Below are 24,762 nucleotides of genomic sequence, written 5' to 3' on the forward strand. Positions count from 1 at the left end.
TGTGAAAAATATGCTTGCTTATGAGGATAGTCCAAATGAAACAACCCATTAGGACTACTCCGTGGAATTAAGAGCTACAAATGGTGGTTTACGTCTAGGAATAATGCTGTCAAAGTTCAGAGCTTGAAGTTTAACTGTATCTTAGCAAGTGACAAATAAAAAAAAAAAACCACAAACAAATCAAGCAAAACTCAAGAGCAGGTAATTCCAAAACCCCAAAGCTACTCTTTTCCCTTGCTTGACTGGGTTTGTTAGCCTTAGAGATAATCCTCAAAGATGTGGAGAGTAAGTATGGCTGGCCAGTAGTGAAGATGGACATTCTGAATCTGTTAGAAGTAAGCTGAGTAAATATAGCCTATGAATCAGTTTTTCCAGCTTCAGAAAGATCCTGTTGAAATACTGTTAAGAAAAAAAGTAAATTAAAGTTTTTAGATGTTTCAGAAGTTGTTTAGATGTTGACTAAAAAGCTAGAAATGGTAGCTACAGATCTCTTCCAATATAATTGGATTGTTGTTCATAACAGTGCTGAAGTTTGCAGACCCCTGTGCAAGTAAATTCAGGTAAAGGATAATTGCATATAATGTGGGCTTTCAACATGGAAATTCAGTTTCAACACTAGTATTAACACTGACATACTGCAGTACCTCCTCTCTTCATTAATTAATTGTGGGTAGACCATGACCATGCTGCTCTGAACCCTTATACAATGAGAATAAAGCCTTTTACACTTGCTGTACTTTGGGCAACTGGAGAAATTCCTTCTTCAAGCCCTAGAACTTGCTCATGTGGGGCTGGGGGAGACAAAGCATATAAGCTGCATGTCTTGTCTTGCTGTCAGAAGAACAACATTCATGTTGTATAAGGGGATCTACTTGTGCAATTTAACTTGTTTCTTTTACTATAATTTTCTTCTCTTTATCCTTTTTCCTTTTAATTTCTGTTTTAAATCTGCACCCAAGATGCCTTTGCAGCTTCTCCTGGGGAAGCCCCTGCAGCAACTGAAGGGGCAGCAGCACCAGCTACCCCAACCCCTGTAGCAGCAGCTCTTGATGCATGTTCAGGAAATGGTGGGTTTTATGTCATTAGATGGTTTCTTCTTTTGCTGTTTTTGGTTTTGTTTTCTTTTGTTTAAACTACATGGCAGTGTGTTTTTCTGAAATTTTCTTAGTGCCTGCGATTGGTCAAAACAAACCTTAGACAGAAGAGCATGCTTAACAAAATGGCCTGTTTCTGAGTCCCAGTATTATTTTGCTTATTCATCAGTGCTAACCAAAGATTCTGGCAGTGCTGACTTTTGTGAGCAGTAACCTGTTAAAAACTGGATATTCTTTCATCATCTTTCTGTCCTTTTTGGACTTGTCAAATGGCCTGTGAATGTTCTGCCCTTTAGTAACTGGACTTCTCAGCCTTTCAGACAGTCTTATTTTGGAAAAACATAAGTAGCATGTCTGGATAAGTAGGCTAGATGTAGAACAACCTCATCTATGTGTGTGTTAGTGTATTTGCAGTATGTGCATAGCCCGTAGTTGCTTTGTTCTTGACTTCCTCCCTCACTGATCCTAAGTAAGCAAACACGTGTATTTCCCCTCTCCTTTTTACAAGACCCCTTTGCCCCATCCGAAGGTAGTGCAGAGGCTGCTCCTGAGCTGGACCTCTTTGCTATGAAGCCAACAGAGACTGCTGTTCCTGTAGTTACCCCTACAACTAGTGCAGCCACTCCAGCTCCTGCAACAACTCCTTCTCCAGCTGCTGCTGTTGCTGCTGCCACTACTGCTACTACAGCTACTGCCACTACCACTACTGCCACCACTTCTGCTACCGCCACCACCTCCGCTCCTCCTGCTCTAGATATCTTTGGTGGTAATTTTGTTTTTAACTCTTTGGTGGATTGATCTGTCAGGAGTACTGAACTAAAAATTGTTGCATGCATGCTGTGTGCTAGGCTTTCAAACCAGAGAGCCTATTAACTCCAAAGATGATGTGCAAAATTTGAAAGTTCACATTCAGTCCTGCATTTCAAAAATGAGTTAAAGACGTGTTGTGTTCTTGGTCTTAGATTTATTTGAGTCTGTCCCTGAGGTACCTGCAGCTCCTAAACCAGATGCTACTCCTAGCATAGATCTCTTTGGTACAGGTAAAGAGTGAAATTTTCAAATACTCTGCTGCTTTGATGCCTTGTGATGGTGTAAACTGGCTGAACAATACTCAACTTCTTGTTTTTTCTTTTGTTTTTGTAAGATGCTTTTTCATCTCCACCACACGGAGCTTCTCCTGTGCCTGAGAGTTCTCTCACTGGTGATCTCTTATCTGGTAAGTGCTTGTTTTCACGGGCCATCCTATAGACTTACAGTTTTGATTTTGTGGATTTTTTTTCCTTACGACTGAAAACCAAAACTTATTGCCAATTTATATCTTTAAGCTGAAGTACTAAATTGTAGGTTTGTTGATACTTTGATCACAAGATTAGCAGTTATTGAAGATGCGGATCATGAAGTGGCTAACACTGAAGTTAAGTAAGTGATGTGGTTGTTAAGAGAGTGTATTCTTCTGTAGGCATAAGAAAGTTATTAATAAATGTGGGTTTTTTGTGTTGTTTTTTTTTTTCTTTAAAGTACTCCAGCGTTCAGTTGCTGTGTGAGAAATGTAACACTTTCTGTTTGCAGTTCTGCAGACTGTCGCCCGGCTTTATGTACCCCATGATTCTACCTAATGGAGCCTATGTTGCTTTGAAATATTTAGCTATCATTGTTGCCTTGCTGATACTAAATATTATTTATCCTATGCTTACTGCAGTGGATGCATTTGCAGCCCCCTCTCCTCTACCCACTGCCTCTCCAGCAAAGGTGGATTCTTCAGGTGTGATTGACCTATTTGGTGGTGGGTATTTTTCTTTCCTCACCACTTCAGAGCTGAATCACTTCATTTCAGTTAACTTTGCGCTTTGCCGAAGCTACAGTTTTCCCCTTCTTACAGCTTTCTTTGTCATTACAGCTAAGAATAACATGTCCAAATCTTCATAATGCACATTAATGAACTGCAAATGAGCTGTCATTGTTGCCATTCTGTTGTCCTTACATTTGTCATTCTGTCTTCAGTCAATGCATGTATTAATCTTTTTCTCAGAGGTCTAATGAAAGTATATTGTGTTCTTCCTCTTTTTTTTTCTTTTTTTTTTTTTTTTACTTTCTTCTTTTCAACTCTTCGCTTTCACATTAGTTTCTCTCGGTTCCATTTCTCAGAGCAAAGCAGCTGAATTTTTGAGGGTGACTTGCCTCAAACCAGAGGGCTGAGTTACAGGATCTTGGTTAGATTTGACAAGTTGGAAATTAGGATGAGCACAACCAGCTCTAGAAGTGTTGTAAAAGAGATGATTGTTTCTTAGAAGTAGTGAATTTTCAAACATTAGTGAAGTACACATCTAATAAGACTTGATGTGAGTCGGTAAATTATGTCTGGAATTACTCCAAACTCTGAATAAAATGGCTTAACCCTCTAGTCTAGAATGCTGCTGTTCGAGTTTTCTGATAAGTGGCCCAACTATAAGGATTTGCAAGCCTCACTGACCTAATATTCTTATCTTCTTCAGTGCTATTCTTTGTTATAGAAAAATCTTTGAAATGCTGGTTTGTTGCACCTCCTTTTCTTCCACCTGAGCTTTGCATCCATGGTACTGCTCTGAAATAAAGATGGCTAAGCACTTTCATTTTCTTCTGATGAATGAAATTGTTATCCTATTGTTGTCTCTTGTTTAAGATGAGTGATGAATTGATGCATTTAATATTGAACTCTTTGCTTCCTGGAATTCCCTTTAGATGCTTTTGGAAGTAGTGCTCCTGAACCTCAGCCCGCAACCCAGGCCACTTCTAGTTCCTCAGCTTCTGCAGACTTACTGGCTGGTAATAAAGAACTTTTTAACAAACTTATTGTCATGCAAAATCTAATGGATGGTCTTATGAAATTTTGTGAAGTCTTATGTGAGTGGATATGGATGTTTGCAGTGGGATAAAATAGCTTTTAATAAGATTTCTTGGTACTTTAAACTTCTTAAATTAAAACTACTTTGATTTGTAATGCAGGTGTTATCTCGTAGAAAGGCTTAGGTTGGAAGGCATCCCCCTGCTGTGGGCAAAGTTGCCACCTAACTAGATAAGACGCTACACTTCTTATTCCTCTTGTAATTCATCTTTCTGTCTTGATTGATTTAATGAAGTCAACTTACACACTTTAGATGTTAGAAAATTGAATCAATAATTTCTCTCAACAATCTTGTATTTAACCAGAAAGAGTGGGTTGACAAAAGAGAGCCTTCTTGAGTACAAGGACACTAGCAGTGCTAGAAATCCTCTCCTTATACTGGCTTGTGCTGAGTGTGGCATCAGACTGTAATGCCTATTTAGGAGGTCAAATAACTATACTTCTAGTCTGCTAAAGCTAAAAAGCTAAGCCACTTCAGCTGAATTCTGTTTCTCCAAAATGCCTACCACACTGTGTATTTTAGTGGATATAAAAACGGTCATGACTCTTCCCCATCCCAGTATGTATGAAGTTCATAGAAAACAAGATCCCAGCATGTTTTTTTTCAGGCTTAAAGAAAACTAGTATGTTTCTGGTTTGAAGGAAAACTTGACTAATTTTTCGTCATGTTTCTAAAAGGTGAATTTGTCAGTAGGTTATCCTTTGCAAATGTGGATGATTGTTATCTTCATGTTGTGCTTCTGTGGCTTTAGTTCGGACCCAGAGTGGAAGTTTGCTCTTTATGTATTGATTAACCATTCTAGGCATGGTGGGACCTGATGTCATTGGCTGTCTGTATGTCTGAAGTTCTCCTATGTCAATTTACACAACAGAAGTCAAATCCTATGTATGTTTTTGTCTTCAGAAATGTATAATACAAGTGAGATGTCTCAGTGTTTTTGGTAGCACCTGCTCTGTGTGTGGGCATCTCCTAGTTGGGCTTCACTAAAATAGAAGTGTTCTAGAGAATAACATGCATGTCTGTTCTGAATCTGTTCCAGTTCTGGCCATCTGACTACTTAGTGGAACATACACTGTGAGGGCATGCTATGTACAAGCACTTTCCAGACTTTAGGTTGGAAGACTTCCTTTTGTTTTAATACTGTTGTTTTTTGTATCGGTTAAAAAGCTTATGAATAGCTTTTAAACTGTAGATGAGACTTTACTAAGTAGATTCTGGTAATTTTATAAGGAAAAAGGTTTACAAAAAGAGATGCTGCTGCCCTTTGTAGTATGTGGGAACTGGGTGCAAAGATGTTATCAGGAAAAAGCTAATCTTGTCAATGCAAACATTAGAATAAAAAAATACTTTCTGTCTTTATCTGTAACTAAACTTAAATTACAGTAAGAGTTACGCTCCAGATGGCTTAAACTTCTACAGTGTACTTTCTGAATCTGATGAGTCACATTAAATCAATACCTGAATTATATAATGTAAGTCTGAATACTCAAGCAGACCTGAAGCTGTTTGAGTGAATAGATTTTTTTTTTTACTTATATGCATCCAAAATGACGCCAAGTTAGAGGTGAATCTCAATTTGGCATATAGAGAGGGTTGGGAAACATCACAGCATATTGCTAAACATTTGTTCAAACTAGATAATGGCAGATGTATAGCCTGCAGTGCAATCCAGTTTTAAATTTAAGATTGTCTAGATTTCGCTGAAGGCTTGTCCTTCATGGTTTATGATTAGTTGTAACAAGTCTTTATATGCACAGTGTTACGAGTATACTTGCCATGCATCATTGTCTCAAGTGTTCTGCTCTCAGGTAAGTGGCTAGACTCTGCTCTCTTGGAAAGGGTGGTAGACTTTTTTTTCATACTCTTCTAAACCTCTCAGCAGACAAAAATATAGTTGTGTCTGTACATGCAATAGTCTAGCCTTTTCCCCTTCTAGATCTTTCTGTTCAATTAAGTGAACACACGTTTATCCCAGTGTCTAATAGTATGTTCTTATAACAATCATAGAATCATAGAATTGCAAGGTTGGAAATGACCTGCAAGATCATCTAGTCCAACTGTCCTCCCATTACCATTGCTACCACAAGCTACTAAGCCATATCTTGTAGCTCCTCATCCAGATGCCTCTTGAACACTGCCAGGGACGGTGACTCCACCACCTCCCTGGGCAGCCATTCCAGTGCCTGACCACTCTCTGAGAAAGAGTTTTTCTCTATGCCTAAACATCCTCTGGTACAACTTGTGGCCATTTCCCTTGGTCCTGTTTGTTGCCTGGGAGAAGAGGCCAAACCCCTCCTCATCACAACCTCCCTTCAGGAAGTTGTAGAGGTCTCCTCTGAGCCTTCTCTTCTCCAGGCTAAACAATCCCAACTCTCTCAGCTGCTCCTCATAAGACTTCTGCTCCAGACCTCTCACCAGGTTTGTTGCCCTTCTCTGGACACGTTCCAGAGCCTCAATGTCTTTCCTGTAGTGAGGGGCCCAAAACTGCACACAGTACTCAAGGTGCGGCCTTACCAGTGCTCAGGTGAGGATGATCACCTCTCTGCTCCTGCTGACCACACTATTTCTAATGCAGGCCAGGATGCCGTTGGCCCTCTTGGCCACCTGGGCACACTGTCGGCTCATGTTCAGCTGAGCATCAACCAACACCTCCAGGTCCCTTTCCTCTTCAAAGTCACCCAACAATTCAGCCCCAAACCTATAGCACTGTATGGGGTTGTTGTGGCCAAAGTGCAGGACCCGGCATTTGGCCTTGTTGAACCTCATCCCATTCACCTCAGCCCAATGATCCAATTTATCTAGATCCCTCTGAATAGCCTCCCTACCCTCCAGCAGATCGATACTACATCCCAGCTTGGTGTCATCTGCAAACTTACTGAGATACACTCAATCCCTTCTTCTACGTCATCAATAAAGTTATTAAACAAGATGGGCACCAGTACTGACCCCTGGGGGACACCACTTGAAAGGGGTCACCAGATGGACTTAAATCCATTAACCATTACTCTTTAGGCACGGCCCTCTAGCCAGTTCCTTACCCAAATTACCCAAAGAAGGATATACCTGTCCAGGCCATGGGCAGCCAGTTTCCCAGAAGAATATTCTGATAGATTGTATCAAAGGCTTTGCTGAAGTCTAGGTAGACTACTCAACAGCCTTTCCCTCGTCTACCAGTCTGGTCACCCAGTTGAAGAAGGAAATGAGGCTGGTCAAGCACAACCCGCCTTTTATGAACCCGTTCTGACTGGACCCGATCCCCTGGATGTCACACACATGCCGTGTGATCTCATCCGAGATGATTTGCTCCATAACTTTCCCTAGTACAGGCTGACAGGCCTGTAGTTCCTTGGATCTTCCTTATTTCTCTTGTTGTAGGTGAGAGTCACATCAGGAAAAAGAAATCTTACTGAGTGCGCTAGTAAAAACAACTTCAAAATCAGGCAGTTGGAGATGTCCAGACAACATATCTCAGCTGCTGCTATTTCTGGGTCTTGTACAAGCATAGATGACTAGGAATTATATATGTTAATGCATATTTGTGGCTTCCATGCCTGATGATTGTGCATGTGGCTGAAAGCTAAGACAACTTGCCATGCAAACTTCACCTGAAGCTGGGGAGGACTCCATTCTGTAGCTAGAAAAATAGGCGTTTTGTGGGGATTTGCAAAAATGTACATAATTTTCTAAACAGAATTTTATAAATTGTGTTATGCCATGCACTGCTGCCGAGCTCCTTCTCACTCTGGAGGTAGAATGGGTCTAACTGAGCACAGGATCTTTAGACGGTTCTGGTGCTGTAGGGATTGCTGGACTCAGATGCCTTTGTCCATCAACCATATACCTTATTACCCTGCTTCTGCTGTGATTCTTCAATGATAAGTATGTTTTCTGCATGTAATTGAATGCCTAAAGCTTGGCCTTGTGACTGACGTTGAACCAGGAGAAGTTTGTATGTAAGAATCAGAGGATGGGCCAGCACTAGTAATTTTGTAGTAGATACCTGCTATAGACCATCTAGTCAAAATGAAGCAGTAGAAAAAGCCTTCCTTTAGTCAGCTAGAGAAAACTTCGCTGTCATAGGCCTTGGCACTCATGAGCAACTTTAACCACCATAATATATGCTGGAACGGCAGTATGACTGGGCACAGGTGATCCAGGGGACTTCTGAAATGTATTAGAAATAATCTCTTGAAGTAGGAGACCAAGTCATACCAGTGTGAGATTATTCAGTGGAGGGCCACCAAGATGGTGACCAGTGCGTGTGACATACGAGCAGAGGTTGGGAGCTGGATCCATTCACCCTTGAGAAAGCAAAAGCTACGCATTATAGCTGTCTAAATCCCTCTTTGGAGGGATACAGAAATCAGCCACGTTCCTTATGGAGGTGTACTGTTAGAGGAAAAAGACGGTGTGGGAATTCCAGAAACTGTTATTTATTAATTTATTACCACAAGAGTCATCAGATACTAGAATTATCTTCCCACAGAGGTAGTGGAATCTCTCATCATAGAAGTGCTCAAAGCATCTGTGTCTGAGCCACCTGATTTGATGAGACCTGCTTTTAGCAGGGGCTGGGACTGAATAATCAGATCAGATGTCACCTCTTAAACTACCCAGTGACAAACCTACCTCACAAACAGACGCTGGGGACCTGGGGCAGCTCTCTGATTCAGTATGTTTCTTCAGATTCTCATTTAGCAACTGCAAGCATGTGACTTGCTACAAGAGTAGAGTTTGAATATTAAAGATTTCTTGGTGCCAGAACCCTAAGGTGGGTCTAATAAGCTCATGCAGGCATTTGAAATGCTCTTTACTTCAGGCTATTGAAAACAGGCTGCTCTGTGTCCTTCTCTTGCTTCCCTGCCTCCATCCAGTCCAATCAATCAGTCATCTAAAAGGACTAGTTTAAGTTATGATGTAAGTGTCCCTGCCTACAATCTGGCAAACTTAAACAGCTGAAGGATATATTTGGAGGCCTTTCTAATCAGGTTGTGTTCTCCTGGACCTATAGTGCCACTTTTTTCCTACTCTTTCCACACTTCTTAAGTATTTGATGTTTAGTTTTACTTCATTCTGAGAAACTATCACTTTGGGGGAAATCATCTGAGATCTCACAGTAACATTTGATATAATTGATTATCACAATTTGAACACAAATACTTTACATTCAGCACTGGTTTGTCTTGTAGTTAAATGCTTGGGAAGACTTGTTTTCATAGCTAAGAAATATGCTATTGTCACTGTTTGGGAGATGTCTGCATAATGTTCTGTAATTGATACATCCTGTCACCGTGGAAAGCAGTTTTGATTAAGAAACAAATAAGGGGTTATAAAGGTTTCAGAGCTTTCTTCCCTAGTGAACTGGTAACTAAAGAAAAGTTGAAGCAAGATGAAAAGGAAGGAATTAGCTGACTGCTTAAAGGAGTGGTACAAACTATCTTGTTAGAAGTCAAGGCAGTGATAAAAGTTTCATGCCTTCTAAATTGATGCATTTATTTCAACAGTGTGACAGTTAGAGTAGCATCCTTAATTTTTCAGATTTCACACACAAGAAGAAAGATGTATTTGTAGATAAGAACTGAGTGGTCTCCACATATTAGAGAAAGTAGACTGAGGAAGAAATTTCAAGTGGTAAACATGCAAGTTTCTGGTCTTGGAAAGTAATGATTAACTGAAGAAATGACATTAGACTGTTAAGGTGGGAAAGTCCCTGAGAAGAAGCTGAAGGCAGTGGTGGACTACTGACACATCACCATCTTATGTTCAACCATGGGAGAATAATATGCTTCCCACTCTAATGGCAAGGAAAAGATTACAACCTACATGATGTGCAGACTTGTCATTCTGTTATATTTGTGGTTGCAGTTATAGTGGTGAGCTCAGAACTTCCTAATGCAAGGGCGCAGCTGGGAAAAGCCAAGGCCAAGACTAAAGGAGTATAGAGGTCTCAGGCATCACAGCCAAGAAAAGATTGAATAAGAAGGCTGGCTTGTAGACTTGTAGAGAGAATTGAGGAGGTGTCAAATATCTGTTCTCTTTTTGGCAGACTTTGCATATTTAAACAGTTTCTAGAGTCTGTAGATAATGCAAATAAGCTTAAATTGCAAGGGAGATCAAATTATATAGTGGGCAGGGGAGGGATTTTAAGAATAGTTAAGTGTGGGAATAAATTGCTTTAAGGCTGGAGAATCTCCATGATTAGGTTTTGTTTATATTTGTGGATATTGTTGATGCTGCTTTGAAAGGAGGAAGGGATGGTGGGCAGCAGCTTGAAGACATCTTGACAAGACAGACCAGGATGTTTTAAGATGATGAGAGACAAACTGGATGAGTAAAACACTGCCTTCTGAGTTGGAATTCCTGAGTAGCTGGGTCCATTAAACTGTGATCATATGCTCTTCTCAAGTTAGTCTTCTGTTTCACTTTTTTTCTGAACTCATCCTTTTTTGTTGCCTTCTGTCTGTGAGCTTACTTAACTACCATGTAGTACTGGAAGAATTGTGTAGTGCACCTCTGGAGATATCTAAATAATGAACATCAAAATTCTTGCCAGCAACTCTTGCAAAAGCTTAAATTTCTTGGATCGTATTTGGCATAAGGATGCTTGTGCAATACTGAACTGTTTGCAATGGTCTAGTAATTCTTTTTAGATTTATTTTATATATATAGGTTGAGCTTTTTATAGATTGAGCTTTTGTTAAACACAGCCCATCATGACTGACTCTAATGTTCACACTTCTCTTATGTGACTTTTTCAAGGCTTTGGAGGTTCTTTTATTGCTCCTTCTCCATCACCATCTCCAGTCACTCCAGCTCAAACAAGCTTACTACAGCCTAACTTTGATGCAGCTTTTGGAACAACAGCTCCAACGACTGGCAGTTCATTTGATGCATCAGGTGAGTCAAAAGGTTTCTTCCTATGAATTTTCTAATGTGTTTTATGTGTTAGATGAGTTAGGGGCACCATATTTAGGCTCAGAGTGCAAGCAATAGAAGTAATTTCCCTTTCATCTCAACTGGAAGAACTCAGTGTTATATTTAGGGAAATGTGTGCCCAAGAGCTTTCTGTGACCATGTTTTATTCTACCATGTCAGTAGAAATTGAACTAATGCAAGCATCATCCTTGCACGTGCTTTATGGCATGAATCAGGAATTACTCAGTGAAAATACTCTTTTGTAAATTAAGTACGTACCCAAGTCATCTCGCTGTTGCTGCTGAAGCTGTTTTTAAGCTCGCATGGCACCTGAAGGTTCGCAGAACTGAGACAAAGGTTCTTTGCCTGACTATAAGCTTAAACTTTCATCACTGCTATCATTTTGTTTGTATCTCTTCCATTCTATACTTTCCATGCTGGGTCCTTGCTACAAACTTAAAATTGGTGAGTTCTACAACTATTCAAGAAAAAAAGGTCAAAGTAGTACTGCTGCGTGATTATTTGGTTGCTTGCCAGTGCACATGCTACCCCTTCCTGTTGACTTAACATTAGCATGTACTTCAAATACAGATCAGAAGACAGAGTGTTGGCATGGGATGTACCAAACAGTTTGACTTCAAGGGATCTAAAAAAATGAGCTTCTGAGAGATGTCTGGACTAAGGAATCTAGCTCTGTCAGTGTGGATGGTTCTCATTCCTTCTGATCTTGTGAGATATTAGTAGGTTTTCCCAACTCCCTGCTGCTTGCAAATGAATAGTAACATCCTGAGACTGTTTCAATCCTGTTACAGTGTCAAGGTATAAGACTATCTTTGCCACCATAATTCTAAGTGGTGTTTGCTGCAAGATGTTCATTTTAAAAGCCTTTAAATGAATATCTCCTGACAAATGTGTGTGCATCTAATGTCTTTCTAAGGATGACTGTTAAGAGGAGTAGTGTCATGTGGAAATAGTACTAACTGTGTAAATTCAGCTCTTCAATTGAAGTGCTTTTAGGCATGTCCTGTCATTTTATTTTTCATTGGTATAACTTTTTCAAGGTTACTACTGGATGCTCAGTCTCTAGTAAAATGATGTGCATGCCCTTGTTGGCATTACTTTTAATGTCAAACTGTGTTTTGGTAAGTCTTGTGACGTTGTTGCCTGTGCTATATTTGTTGGACCACACCAAAGTGACTGGTAGTGTTTTTCTTACCAAAGCTGCTGTTCATAAACCATTTTCCTTTCCCTTCTAGTGTTTGATGGCTTAGGTGATCTTCTTATGCCAACTATGGTTCCTGCTGGTCAGTCTATTACACCTGCAGCCACAACAACAGTTCCTGCTTCAGCAGCAAGCAAAGGTCTTGGAAGTGATCTTGATTCATCTCTCGCAAACTTAGTAGGCAGTAAGTGACAAATGCCTGTTTTAAGTGATGTGGCACAGAACAATACTGTTTATTTGTGGATCCAAACACCTGTCCATTTTACCTTTCTTGTTTCAGTGTCCTCCTGTTTCCTTGTGGAGATCAGGTCAGCTATAGGCAAGAGTAGAGCCTGATTCAGGTAGCTGGTGTTCTAGGATCATAGCTTGTCACTCATTCCATCTGAATACAAGAAAGAACTTTCTTTGAGGGCGACAGAGCACTGGAAAAGGTTTGCCCAGAGAGGTTATGGAGTCTCCTCCCAAGGTATTCAAAACACACCTGGATGCTTTCCTGTGTAATCTACTCTAGGGAGCCTGCTTTAGCAGGGGGTTAAACTACATGATCTTCAGGGGTCCCTTCCAATCCCTAGAATTATGTGATTCTGTGATTGTGTTTAGGACCTGAGACAAATAATAGGATCTATTTGTTAAGTGTGATTTGTAACATTTGAGCATCCTAGCTACATTCAGGGACATAATTGGACCCTTAACAGATGGGCACTCAAGTATTAACAGATGGAATGGTGAAAATTGTCCAAAGCATCTGGTAGTACCATAGAATTTAAGCAGTAAAAGTTCAAAGAGATAATAGCTGATTTGTTGCTATTCTCCCTGTGAGAACAGAATAGCAGTGGTATGAAGAACAGACCTTACCTCAGATAGTGAACTTCCCAAAACATGTACTTGAAGCACTAAACAAAAAATATTCTTTCTTGTAGTGAGATAATTGTTATAACTAAAGATCATTAGCACCCTGTACAAATCTAACATAGACCCACCTAGAGTAAGGTACAATGTGGAAGTTGTACTTGAAGGACCTTATAGATAGGATATACCATTCCTGTATGTAAATACAGCAAAGATATAACTGATCTTAAGGTGCATAGTCTTCTGTTAGGAGTGGAGAGAAATGACCATATGTAGAAGTCAGCAGAAGTTTTAATCACTCAAAACACCTTCTGCAAGTCATTTGGTGTATCCAACTTTGGGGGAGAAAATAATCATATTCAGCATTCTGACTAACAGGACTTGTAATGATCATGTGAGAAGAGAGGTCTTTAAAACTTAGATTAAAAATTCTTTCATAGCGTAGTTAAGGAAACTGCTTGGAGCACCCATGCATGACAGAGCAGATAAAACTACAGAACATTCAGTTAACAGTTTTATCTGTCTGAGTAAAATAACTTTCAGTATATAATATGATGAATAGATATTAGTGCTGTCATTTGTGGTAGTTTTAATACTCTTAAAGAACGTTTTGTAGAAGTAAATGTATTGTCACTGTGGCTTGCTTGTGGAGCAAAAATGGCTTGAAGTATAAGACATCCATATGATTCCTCAAATGTTAGTCCCAAATCAGATTTAGGTGTGGCTAGTACTCTGATGCTGACTAGATAAATGAAGACAGCAAATGAAGACAGAACTTCATTATTCTTTATAAGCCTATGTGCTGTGAAACATGAGCTGTTACTTTGATGCACTTCAATTTCTTAGATATGTGACTTTTTTTCCCTCTTTTTTTCTTACAACTTTCAGATCTTGGAATTTCTGGTACCACTTCTAAAAAGTAAGTTCAATTTTTAATTTAAAAAAAGAAAAAAAGAAAAAAAGAAAAAGTTTTCAAGCCTGTTTTATAATCTTATATTGATTTTAGTGATTAGCAGAAATCAATGAACTGATCACATCCCAGTACCCCCTTCTTTTGTATTCCCTCAAACAAAAAATAGCAATTCATAAAGATTTTGAGAAAAGTGTTCTATTCTATGCAGGTTCACTGAATAATTAATGTTAATTGTTTCTGATGTAGCTTTTAAATTTGCTGGCTTAACATGAACCTCTAAAATATATGTATGTTTATATATATATCTTTGTATTGGATAGCTGATTTACAAATGGAATTGTCCAGATGATTAATTACATTAGCTGCCTTCAGTTATTTAGGCTAATATATAATAGTTTTGTTATCTTTTTACAGACACTGAATGGGCTTATCACGTAGGCATGAAAAACTTCTTTTCGCAAGAAGAGATATTTAAAATACTACACTTGGTTTTGAATGTCTTTAGCTAACTGCTTACTTCTGTGTGGAGTCTTCCTCTTCCAAGACTAGTTTGTAATGCCCATTCTTCAAGATGTGTTGTGCCTCTATGGAGGTGATAGGAGGGAAATGAGTAAACAAATCATATACTCTGTCCTCCATATATAGCTTCCCTCAGTCTACTTCATTCAAGGAGTTCAGCCTATGTTGGGTAAAGCAGCCTCTAACAAAATCTGGTTTTGAAACAGCCCTTTTATTCTGTGATTGATTTGTTTCTCTTGTATCTACCAACTTTTTTCAGAACTGAATGCTTTCCTCCTTCATCTGTCTGAGCAAGATTTCTAGCAATGAAATGACCTTTCAAAGACTTCTAGCAGGCAGCTCTACTTCTGGCCCCAGTAGAATAGGCAGTAGCAGTCCCTCTTCCTACTTTGCAAGGGTATATGCAATAATATGTTACCTTCAATCAATACTAATTAAAACACCTCTTTAATTCTCACCACAAAGGCTATAACCACATAACTGACTTGAGTGTAGAGTGTAGTGGTGTCTGCCACTAACAGCCCTTGGAACTGCATGGTACTAAAAGTCTATCTTTCTGTTAATAGCTTAAACTGTATGTACTATAAACTAATGTAGCTGCAAGCTTAATTTTAATATATACTGCAATTGATTTTCATTATGTGAGTATAAAGAATAGCTCTCTCTGCCTCTCTACTAGGGGAGACCTTCAGTGGAATGCTGGAGAGAAGAAGCTAACAGGAGGAGCCAACTGGCAGCCGAAAGTAGCACCTGCAACATGGTCAACTGGTGGTGTACCAAGTGGCCCATTGGTAGGTGCTTCATCCATCAACACCACTGATAGTGAAACCTCAGTATTTTGAGACTGTCGAAGTGTGCGTGTTGTGTACTGCTTCTGTCTGTTTGTATAAATGATACCCTTGTTACAAGTCACATTTTTAAGACCATATTTACAGCCAACATCACTGAACTGAAGTCAGTGAAGATGCAGTAGCCTACAAATGAAGATTTTACATACGTATTTAATGATTGAGGATACTTCCAAGAAAAGTGTGTGGTTAACCATTTAAGTCTTGGCCAGCACCAGGTTCAGATTGTTCAAAGAACAGTGATACTCATCCAAAACTGATGTACTGATAGGAGAAAACTTAAGCTTGTTCCCAATTCAAGTTTTCCTGAATGGAGTATCAAAAGACTGCACATCATTCAGACTAAGTAGGTGACTGACGTTAGAGTAGGAGATAGCTTGTTTAGCCCAGCGAAGTAGTCTATTGGAAAGGGTAAGATTGCCATGTAAAATATATTAGAAAGCACTATTTTGAGGAAAAGGGAGTTGAACTGAGCTTAGAATCTAAACTTGGATCAAGAGCAGTTTGATCATTAGTAAGCTACAAGATTAGTCTGAAGAAAGGTCATACTTCATCAGAGCCGCACAGCATAAAGCAGCTTCTGTTGGAAAAAAGTGGGATGGAGGGGGAAAGAGAGAACTCTCAAGTTCAGTTCCATGCTGCAACAATCAAATATTAATGCAACTGTAAGTGTATTACAACTTGTTCCTTAACCCTATGAAACTTTATTGAGTATATTAGTTGTAATGCTAACTTTTTTTCTTAATAGAGAGGCTGGACAATACTGTACTGTGTAAGTGAATTATTTTTGGGGGGATCTCATTACATGTACTAAACATGAAGATACTAACAGCAACTCACCTGCACTGCAGTTACTAAGGCTGGCTTAAAACTACCTAGAAGCTACCTAACATGGCTCTTTTTGAATTGTTTGTGCAGCAGAAAATCCTCAAGCAACATATGGTATTTTCAGACAATCTTTCCTATATGTGGATGTGACGTATCTGGTGACATAGACTACCTGAACTTTCTAGCTTCTGTAATACCAGTCTGATATGGAAGTGGTTTTACCATCCAGTAATTAACTGTCCTTTCTTGGAAAGCTGGGTGGTTTTGATAGCATTTTGTGAAACATGGGTGTTACATGCATTTCTTCTAAATCTGTATACCAAAGTATTTTTGAAAACCAAAGCCACAGGGAAAAATAAATTTGAAGACCAAAATGAAGCGATCCTTCACATCAGTGCTGAAGCTTGAATTTGAGCCACTGAAGTTTTGGTCACTTTTTCCCTCCCTTCCAGATTAAAATCAGCAGCATTCCACAAAAATCTGTTCCTTTCAGTGACCCTTACTCTTTCAGGCAAAAGCAGGTTCAGTTTGTATGGCTCTGTTCTTGGCAACTGATGAACTGAATTCTGAACTAAGTTGTATTCCTTTGGCAGCAATCAGATAGCTCTAGGGTGCTCTTCTGATATCATTAGCGCATATCTTTATATTCCTTGCTTTCCATATCCAAGATATTGCTCTTAGATTGAGGACAGATATACTGCTAGTGTGATAATGATTTTCATTGAAATGCTCCCAGTAAAAATTTCAGACTGGAAAAAAGATTCCTAATAATTGTTAAGAAAGAGTAGGATGCTTGTTGTTTAATAAATCTGGAATTAGTTATCCTGACTTATCTCAGGTTCCTTAAGAAACTGGTATTTCTACCTTGAAGCAAGGATCAGGCAAGGGCATTAAATGCAGCCTTATGAAAGTGGGCTGTATGATGAGTAATTCCTGCATATCTCCAGAGCTGCTATCTGCTGTCAACTGAGAGCATGCAGACACAGTGGGTCAGTGCTGGGACCAATACTCTTTTATATCTTCATCAGTGACATTGACAGTGAGGTTGAGTGCACCCTCAGCAAGTTTACTGATGACACCAATCTGTGGGGTGCAGTTGACACACCAGAGAGATGGGATGCCATGGGATGCCATCCAGAGGGACCTAGATAGGCTTGAGCAGTAAACCTAGGAGAACCTCATGAGGTTCAGCAAAACCAAAAGCAAGACCTTGCACCTGGGTTGAAGCAACCTTCAATACCAATGCAAGCTGGGGGATGAAAGGATTGAGCGCAGCCCTGCCGAAAAAGATGTGGGGGTACTGGTGGATGGCAAGCTGGACATGAGCTAGCAATGAGCCCCTGCAGCCCAGAAAGCCAAATGTATCCTGGCTGCATCAAATGAAGTGTATTCAGGCAGGTCAAGCAAGGTGAACCTGCCCCTCTAGTCTGCACTGGTGACACCTCACTGGGAGTACTATGTCCAGATGTGGAGTCCTCAGTACAGGAGAGACATGGACCTGTTGGAGCACATCCAGAGGAGGGCCACAAAAATGATTCAAGAGATGGAACACCTCTCCTATGAGGACAGGCTGAAAGAGCTGGGGCTGTTCAGCGTGGAGAAGAGAAGGCTCGGAGGTGACCTGATAGTGTTTCAGTGCCTAAAGGGAAGCTACAGGAAGGAATGGGAAAGACTCTTCAGCAGAGTCTGTTGTCATAGAACAAGGGGAAATGGTTTCAAGTTTAAAGAGAGATTTTGTTTGGAGATAAGGAAAAAGTCTTTCACAGTGAGTGTGATGAGGCACCAGAACAGATTGCCCAGAGAGATGGTGGATGCCCCGTCCCTGGATACTTTCAAGAAGAGGCTGGATCAGTCCCTGGGCAACCTGATCTAGCTGTGCACGTCCCTGTTCGTTGCAGGGGAGTTGGACTAGGTGACCTTTAAAGATCTCTTCCAACTCTAAGGATTCTATAGTTCTGTGTTTCTATTACTGACGCAAGGTAGGTAGTCAGGATTTAGGGGCTCAGGCATGACCAAGCAACTTCTGTAACGGCTTGAGAAATTGTGCCAATAGACTTAGTTAGGCCCCAAGATAGTAGTAATGATGTTCATAAAAATCCTACCGTCATCTTCAATCCCTTCCTTGAATGCTTCCTGCCTCTCTTTAAAGTTCTTATTAAGAGTTTAAACAATGTTTGGATTAAATATATTTCTGTGAAAAGGAGATCCTTGCATGCTTTCCAGGCCATAAGGAGACTGTACATGGGAAATTACAGGCAAGGGAACCAAAAAGAGATGGTGCATAGGTTCTGCTGGATACCTGAGTTGGCTAGTTCAAGGATACTGCTTTAGATGTGCTGTTTATACAGTCAGACTACTAGACTAACATTTCTCTTTTCCTTAATCCTCTTTTCTTTGCTTATGTGTTATTTGACTGAAAAATAATTGCATAACAAGCTAAACTTGTCTTAGTAAACTATGTAACAGTTTTGATTGTGGTTTAAGTGAGTGAACTTAGTTTTTAAGTTAATATCACTGCATAATAATACTACTTTTTATTGGAAATAAATTACTATAGCAGTTACTTCCTTTAACTTTACATTCTGCTTAAGCTAGGCATAAATCTATAGCTTTTACTAAAACTCAGTGCTATAGCATGTGCAATGGTGTGTTGGCTACCGGTTACAAAATTGGTGTGCTTTCTTACCCTGTGTTGAAAGAAGAGAAAAGTACGAATTTCCTTGGGCCCATTTTGGCTTTATTCAGAAAATGAAATCCATTTGCAAAGAGAATTGAATCTGTCACCCTAGCTTTCTTCTGACAAAGAAAGCTGAACATTATTGTAAGGACTAATTCAATTCTCTCATTCTTCGGAAGCAACATAATTTTGAGGTTAGGTATAACCTACTACATAACAGCCTGACTTGATAGAACAACTTTGGGAATGCAGTTTCCAGATAATTGGCATTACAGAAATTCATGCTTCTCTTTCTTTTTTTTTTAATTTTTCTTTTATGTTTCAGGCAGGAGCCGTCCCTCCAGCAGGTGGAGTTCCTCCCACAGGAGGTACCCCACCTGTTGCACAGCCAGGAGCCACATTTGGGATGGTGAGTCTCTTTCACTATACAGCTCTCCCTTTTTTTATCCAGAAACTTACTCATGCTGCCCTGATTTACAGCCCCCAGCAGGACCAGGTGTACCCATGATGCCCCAACAGCCAGTTATGTATGGGCAGCCCATGATGAGGCCGCCATTTGGAGCTGCCGCAGGCCCTGGTGTACAGGTGAGTCAGTGCTCACAGAAAGAATCTCTTGTGTCTAACTACATCCAAGATGTATTCTGGGGGGGATTTGGGTAAAGTTTGAAGTAGAGCTGTTTGATGTTTCCATTCTGTTCAGAGCTTGTCCACATTTACTAGAGCTATGCTCTGCATCTTCCCTCTCAGTCCACCAAGAGGACTCTTCAAAAAACTAATCTTCTGCTTATGGACAAGCTGAGGTCTTGAGTTCTTTCATGACAGCTGTTTCTTAGTAAATGCAAGTTTAATGATTTTAGGCTGCAAAATTACTGCATTTGAGCATAAATTCCCATAATGTATATAACATCACATACAGTTCAAGAAGTGTTTTTCACTGCAATGTGCAAATTTAAGTATTGAGGAGTAGAGTTTTTCTTCTAACCTACGTTGATGTGGAGAAATGCAAATGAAAGGTCTTGAGCTTCAGTCACTCTGTTGTTTTTTTTTAAGTTGGGAGGTACATGCCTCTGCTTCATTTTTCATGTATTTAAAGTATATTTACCTAGTCTGATTTTGTGACAGTCACGTTTAGACCCAAAAGGACACGTGCAACTTGGCCACATACAGCTAAAGCAAACCTGTTCTTAAAGAACTGGCATAGCAATTAAACTCTGGATTGGGTGTCTAAATTGTGAGACAGATGTAGAATCTGGTGCATAAATTTCTATGCATACAAATACTCTGGTAGTTGCTGCATGCAGGAAGTTTTTTATTCATTACATGAGGAGATATTTGCTTAGCAACAACTCTGGGTGAATCACAGAATTATTTAAGCTTGAAGGAACATCTGGAAGTTCTCTCATCCAACCCTTGCTCAAGCAAGATGCCCAGGACCATGTCCAGATTGCTTCTAAAATTCTTTAAGGAGACTCCACAGCCTCAGAGGCACTAGTGCTCAGTCACCCACACAGTACAGAAATGTTTGTTGGTGTTAAGTAAGAGCCTCCTGTGCTCCAGTTTTTGTGTATTGCCTCTTTTCCTGACACCTCTCTTTATATTTGACCAATATACCTAGACATTACTTCTGGATATTATCCTGCAGGTTCATATGTAGTGATGCTTTAAAGCAGAGCAAAGTAGTTTGAGAAGGCGGTAGTCATTCAGCAAGCAGAAAATAGTAAAGAACTGCAAAGTGGTCTCTAGCCCCCAACACAGAGTAGTGCACTGCTGCAGTACTCACACATTACTTATGTCATTCAGACAACCATCTGTCCTGCAGTCTGCTTCTCGTCGTGCAGCTGCCTACCTAACAGCTGCCACCTGAAAGTCCAATCTTAGCAGACTTCAGTGTCTGAGTGCTTCTGCCTCAAATGCTTCACTTGGCAAGAATTGCGTACTAGCAGATTAAAAGCAGTTGCTCTAAATGGATCTGAAGAAAAAGTAATTCAAGCTCATCTTTGGGATCAGATTGTGGTAACTGATCACCCTATTCATAATGCAAAGCTAGTAACAAGAAAATGCTAACATGACTTACCAGCTACCAGGAGGATGGGTCTTTCTTTAATATGACAAAAATATCTAATGGAGTAGTTAATGACAAAGTAGTGAATGGAGACATGCCATCTATCCTGTTGAAAAAGTATGTAATCAGTTGCTTCTTACAGTTACCCAAGTATTCCTTCTAACTTGAAGCTAATAAAATTGGAAATGCAGCAGTCTGTATCCACTCTGATACAAAGCTTTTAGCTGACTGATAGCCACTAGTTGACACAACATAAGTCATGATAGCTGTTCCGGGCTATTTTTCCATAATAAAGTTTAGTTTATAGTAACTATGGAAAGACCCTTTCCAGAGGAGAGGCAGGGAACAACTTTCCTGAAGTACTTTTCATCTTATCTTTGAAATGAGTTTCGAGGTAGAAGTTCATGCTGTGGGCCTAAAATCTGTCTTTCGATACTTGAAATCACTCCACCTCTCAGTTTTCCAAACATTAAGTCAAACAATCAACCTGTAGCAAACTGCACTCCTTAAGTTAGAAACTATGTTCTTGTTTAAGTAACTCTGAGTTTTCCTTGTAGAAACGAGAAGAACTTGAAACTGTTCTAGGAATTTAGGTTGTCAGCATTGGAGCTCTGCATTTCACACATTCCTATTTGGTTTTTCCATCTTAAACTGTCTCTTGACACAGATTATCAAGAATGATATTATGGAAGACACAAACACATTTTTCTTAGAGTAGGGTAGTCATCAATGTGCCAAGACTATGTATTAACTACCTGCAGTGCCCTCAGGTAAGGTGGTGACAGTGAGCAGTAAGGATGGGAGAATCATTTAGCTCAGTAGGGAAAAGGGTTGCATGAAACTTGAAAAAATGGATATTTCTACTGAATAATTCATTTTATGCTTAACAAAAATCAAGAAGAATTTAGATATAATACAGTCACATCTACAGTATGCTAATGGGCTTTCATTTTTGTTACCAATGCTGAACAACTTGTATTTAAATGCAAGTTGCTGGATTTTCAGATGTACTCTGCAGCACATGCTCAGCTTATTCTGTACCTTGGTGTTTAATATCTAACAATTGCTTAACTTCTGTCTGGTTTGAGAATCCTAACTCTGTTCTGTCTTGCAGGGTGCAAGTGATTAGCTATGCTAACAAGAATAGGCAGTGTCTACGCCCATTACATCAGCCAAGCATTGTTGACACTCTAGTAAGGACAGAATTTAAACAATGCTTGAGCAAAATGGCAGCATAGTGAAGTTAATAGCAATGTAGAACTTTCATATGCTTGCAGTGTGCTTGTGTGAGATCCAGCTATACTTACCTAATGCTTGTGTATCCATATTGGTTTTTTTTTCTGCTTTCCTGGCTGGCGTCTGTTAGCTTTCTCCAAGCCCAACTCCTGCTACTCAGAGTCCCAAGAAACCTCCAACAAAGGACCCGTTAGCGGATCTTAACATCAAGGATTTCTTGTAAACGATAAGGTATTTTGTGACTGCCTGCATGTTACACTGCAGTACATAGCTGGCAAACAGATGCTGATTAGTCCTGCAGATTAAACACAATGAACAGAATTGTACCTGCAGAGATCTGTAGGAACATGCACTGATAATGTGAAAATGTGGTGGCTAAAATAGAAAACTGAATTCTGTCTGCATTTTTTAATTCTAGCCTGAAAGCCTGACGTCCAACTACCTTTTACCAAAAGTGACTGACAAGAAAATTATCCTCAATCTAAAGCTTCCATTTTGTCTTGCTTTCACGCAGTCCAAGGGTTCACATTTTTGGTTTTCATGAAATTGATATTGAAACAAATAGAAACATAATAAGAGTACATATACTGGAGCAAAACCATGCCAAAGAGGCTTGTTCCGTGTTGTTACAAGGAGGTGTGCATTGTTTATGAGAACTTTTGGTAAATTGTGATTGATCTTGCATCCCATCTCATGTGTGTGGAAATAGATATTGTAGCACAGGTGTGGAGAGATGAAAAGAGGAAAAAATAGGGCTAGAAAGAAATGTCAAATTGGATTTAACACTTCTGCATTTTACTTTTTAAATGGCTGAAGTACGGTAAGCATTTTATAAGTCCAGGATAATTTGCCAGGTGATAAGAAGACAGTATTTGCATATCTCTGAGGCCTTTGCAAGTTCATTTTCTTTCTACCCATAGCTTAATGTTAAGGTTTGCTCTGGGCTTCCTCAGTGCTGGAATTAGCAGTTGGGGATGGGATTGAGCACATTTTAGCAGGTACCACGTGGCTCTTTTTCTCCACATTTCTGCTTTGAAGGTACCTAGGAATTTCTGGAGAGTTCTAAAAGTGGAGGTGCATTTTTTATGGCTGGGTTCACAGCTTTCAGTTTGTATTTGTAGTAAACAGGTTCATAACTGTCCATGGGAACGCAGACGCTTTGTTAAATTCTGGTAACAGCTATGAGATGCAGAAAAGAGTATATTTGGTACTTTCCAAACTTTACTTAATTTTTCTGGAATGTGCTTTATTTGATTCATTATTTCTGCTTTCATGTAACGCTCTTCTGTTTCCACAGCTGCAGTTTTTCTGACAAGATGATAAAAACGTGAGTTTGGAGTCTACAATTGGATGCTCAGAGTTTCGAATGAGCCACCAGTACCAAACCCAGCGCTTACTCAGACTTTCTCTTACTCCTGAAACGTGTAGCACAGCTGTGAAAGTGAACATTAGGAATGTGTACTACCTTAGCTGTTATCCCTACTCTCTCTAAATTTGTGTACTTGGGTTATTTGTGTTTTACAATTTAAACAATGGATGTATGTTTCTGATGCCTTCTAGTGCTTTTCTGAACCTATCCCACAGGGGCAGATTATGCAGCTGTTGTTTGGTGAGCCATTTGGAGCGATGTCTGTGTTTTTTGAAGGTTTCAATGTATATAACTTTTTGAGGACACCTACAATTTCCCTAAGACTCAGCTTCTCCTTTATCTGTTACAAAATATAGTGTGATAATATCAGATAGTAAGGAAAATACTTATGGAATTGTGTGGAATACATTTTTTTGCAGTCACAGGAATCTCAATTGTCGTGAAAAAATGTTTTATTTTTGTGGCACTGTATATGTTAAGATAATTTAAAGTAATATAAACTTCCATAACACGTACTTTTCCAATGATTTTCCAAGACTGAAAAGTCATATCTGAAAGAATACCATATTTATTGTTGTTTTGATTTTAAAATATATTTTAATTATTTAAGTTTTTTCATTTTAAATTGGCATATTTATCTATCAGTTCTTGTTGAATGCACTGAAAATAAGTAAAGGGTCAGTTTCTCTCCACGTAGTTGAAAAAAGCAACCATAGTTGTCTGGCATTAAGGAATTTCAAATCTGAGAGCACTCATTGGTATATCTGTAGTCAGAACATTACAAGTGATGTTATTCACCTCTGTTTAGTTCTTACTTACATCTCTTAATTTAGTGCTTACCTGTGTATGCCTTAGGCTAGTGTTTTCTCCATTTCCCCAACTGCGCTGTGAGTAGCTTTTGTACAGTTGGTGATTAGATTTAATTCTGATCCGGAGATCCATGCCCTTTACTGTACATAATGTGTTTCTTTAATTTTTATTTGTTCTCATACTGTTTCTGCTGATGGCTTGGCTTAAGATCTTGACTCTTAAATGAGGTCACTGTTGATCAGTGTTACAAGTGGCTTGGCAGTTCTCTGTAAAAGCATATTGGGTTGGAAAGATTCAGCTGAAGTCTTTCAAATTAACTATTTAATCAATGTATGGTACCATTAAGAGTGGATGTATCACAGAGTTTGCTGTGGGGATAACATACACCGTAATGGGAAAGTTCTATAAAAAGTTAATTTCAAAATGGCTCTTCTTTGTATTTCGGTTTAAAAAAAAATAGCAAAAAACAGAAAAACAGAAAATCCCAGTGCATGTGTGCCCTCTGAGATGCAATAAACACCTTGATCAAAGTAAATAA

The 24,762-nt window shown here is 39.4% G+C and overlaps 1 protein-coding gene across 12 annotated transcripts in view; it reads left to right on the top strand.

Annotated features, from left to right (window-relative positions):
• The window catches only part of SNAP91 (synaptosome associated protein 91), a 71,215-nt gene extending 46,453 nt beyond the window's left edge, over positions 1–24,762 (top strand). For 3 of the 12 annotated variants that reach the window (XM_031552550.1, XM_019613129.2, XM_010707668.3), the window contains 13 exons: positions 2,057–2,134; positions 2,239–2,310; positions 2,794–2,877; positions 3,813–3,896; positions 10,736–10,873; positions 12,148–12,297; positions 13,851–13,881; positions 15,074–15,185; positions 15,991–16,014; positions 19,073–19,156; positions 19,228–19,332; positions 22,176–22,276; positions 23,343–24,762. In XM_031552550.1, coding sequence (XP_031408410.1) covers positions 2,057–2,134; positions 2,239–2,310; positions 2,794–2,877; positions 3,813–3,896; positions 10,736–10,873; positions 12,148–12,297; positions 13,851–13,881; positions 15,074–15,185; positions 15,991–16,014; positions 19,073–19,156; positions 19,228–19,332; positions 22,176–22,268 — 1,055 coding nt within the window. In that variant the 3' untranslated portion in view covers positions 22,269–22,276; positions 23,343–24,762. Of the gene's footprint in view, positions 1–959; positions 1,068–1,602; positions 1,861–2,056; positions 2,135–2,238; positions 2,311–2,793; positions 2,878–3,812; positions 3,897–10,735; positions 10,874–12,147; positions 12,298–13,850; positions 13,882–15,073; positions 15,186–15,990; positions 16,015–19,072; positions 19,157–19,227; positions 19,333–22,175; positions 22,277–23,342 lie in introns of all 12 variants that reach the window. The other 9 variants (XM_031552543.1, XM_031552544.1, XM_031552548.1 and 6 more) reach the window with 7 other exon arrangements.

Source organism: Meleagris gallopavo, chromosome 2 (genome assembly GCF_000146605.3).
Source record: "Meleagris gallopavo isolate NT-WF06-2002-E0010 breed Aviagen turkey brand Nicholas breeding stock chromosome 2, Turkey_5.1, whole genome shotgun sequence".
NCBI classification, from domain to species: domain Eukaryota; kingdom Metazoa; phylum Chordata; class Aves; order Galliformes; family Phasianidae; genus Meleagris; species Meleagris gallopavo.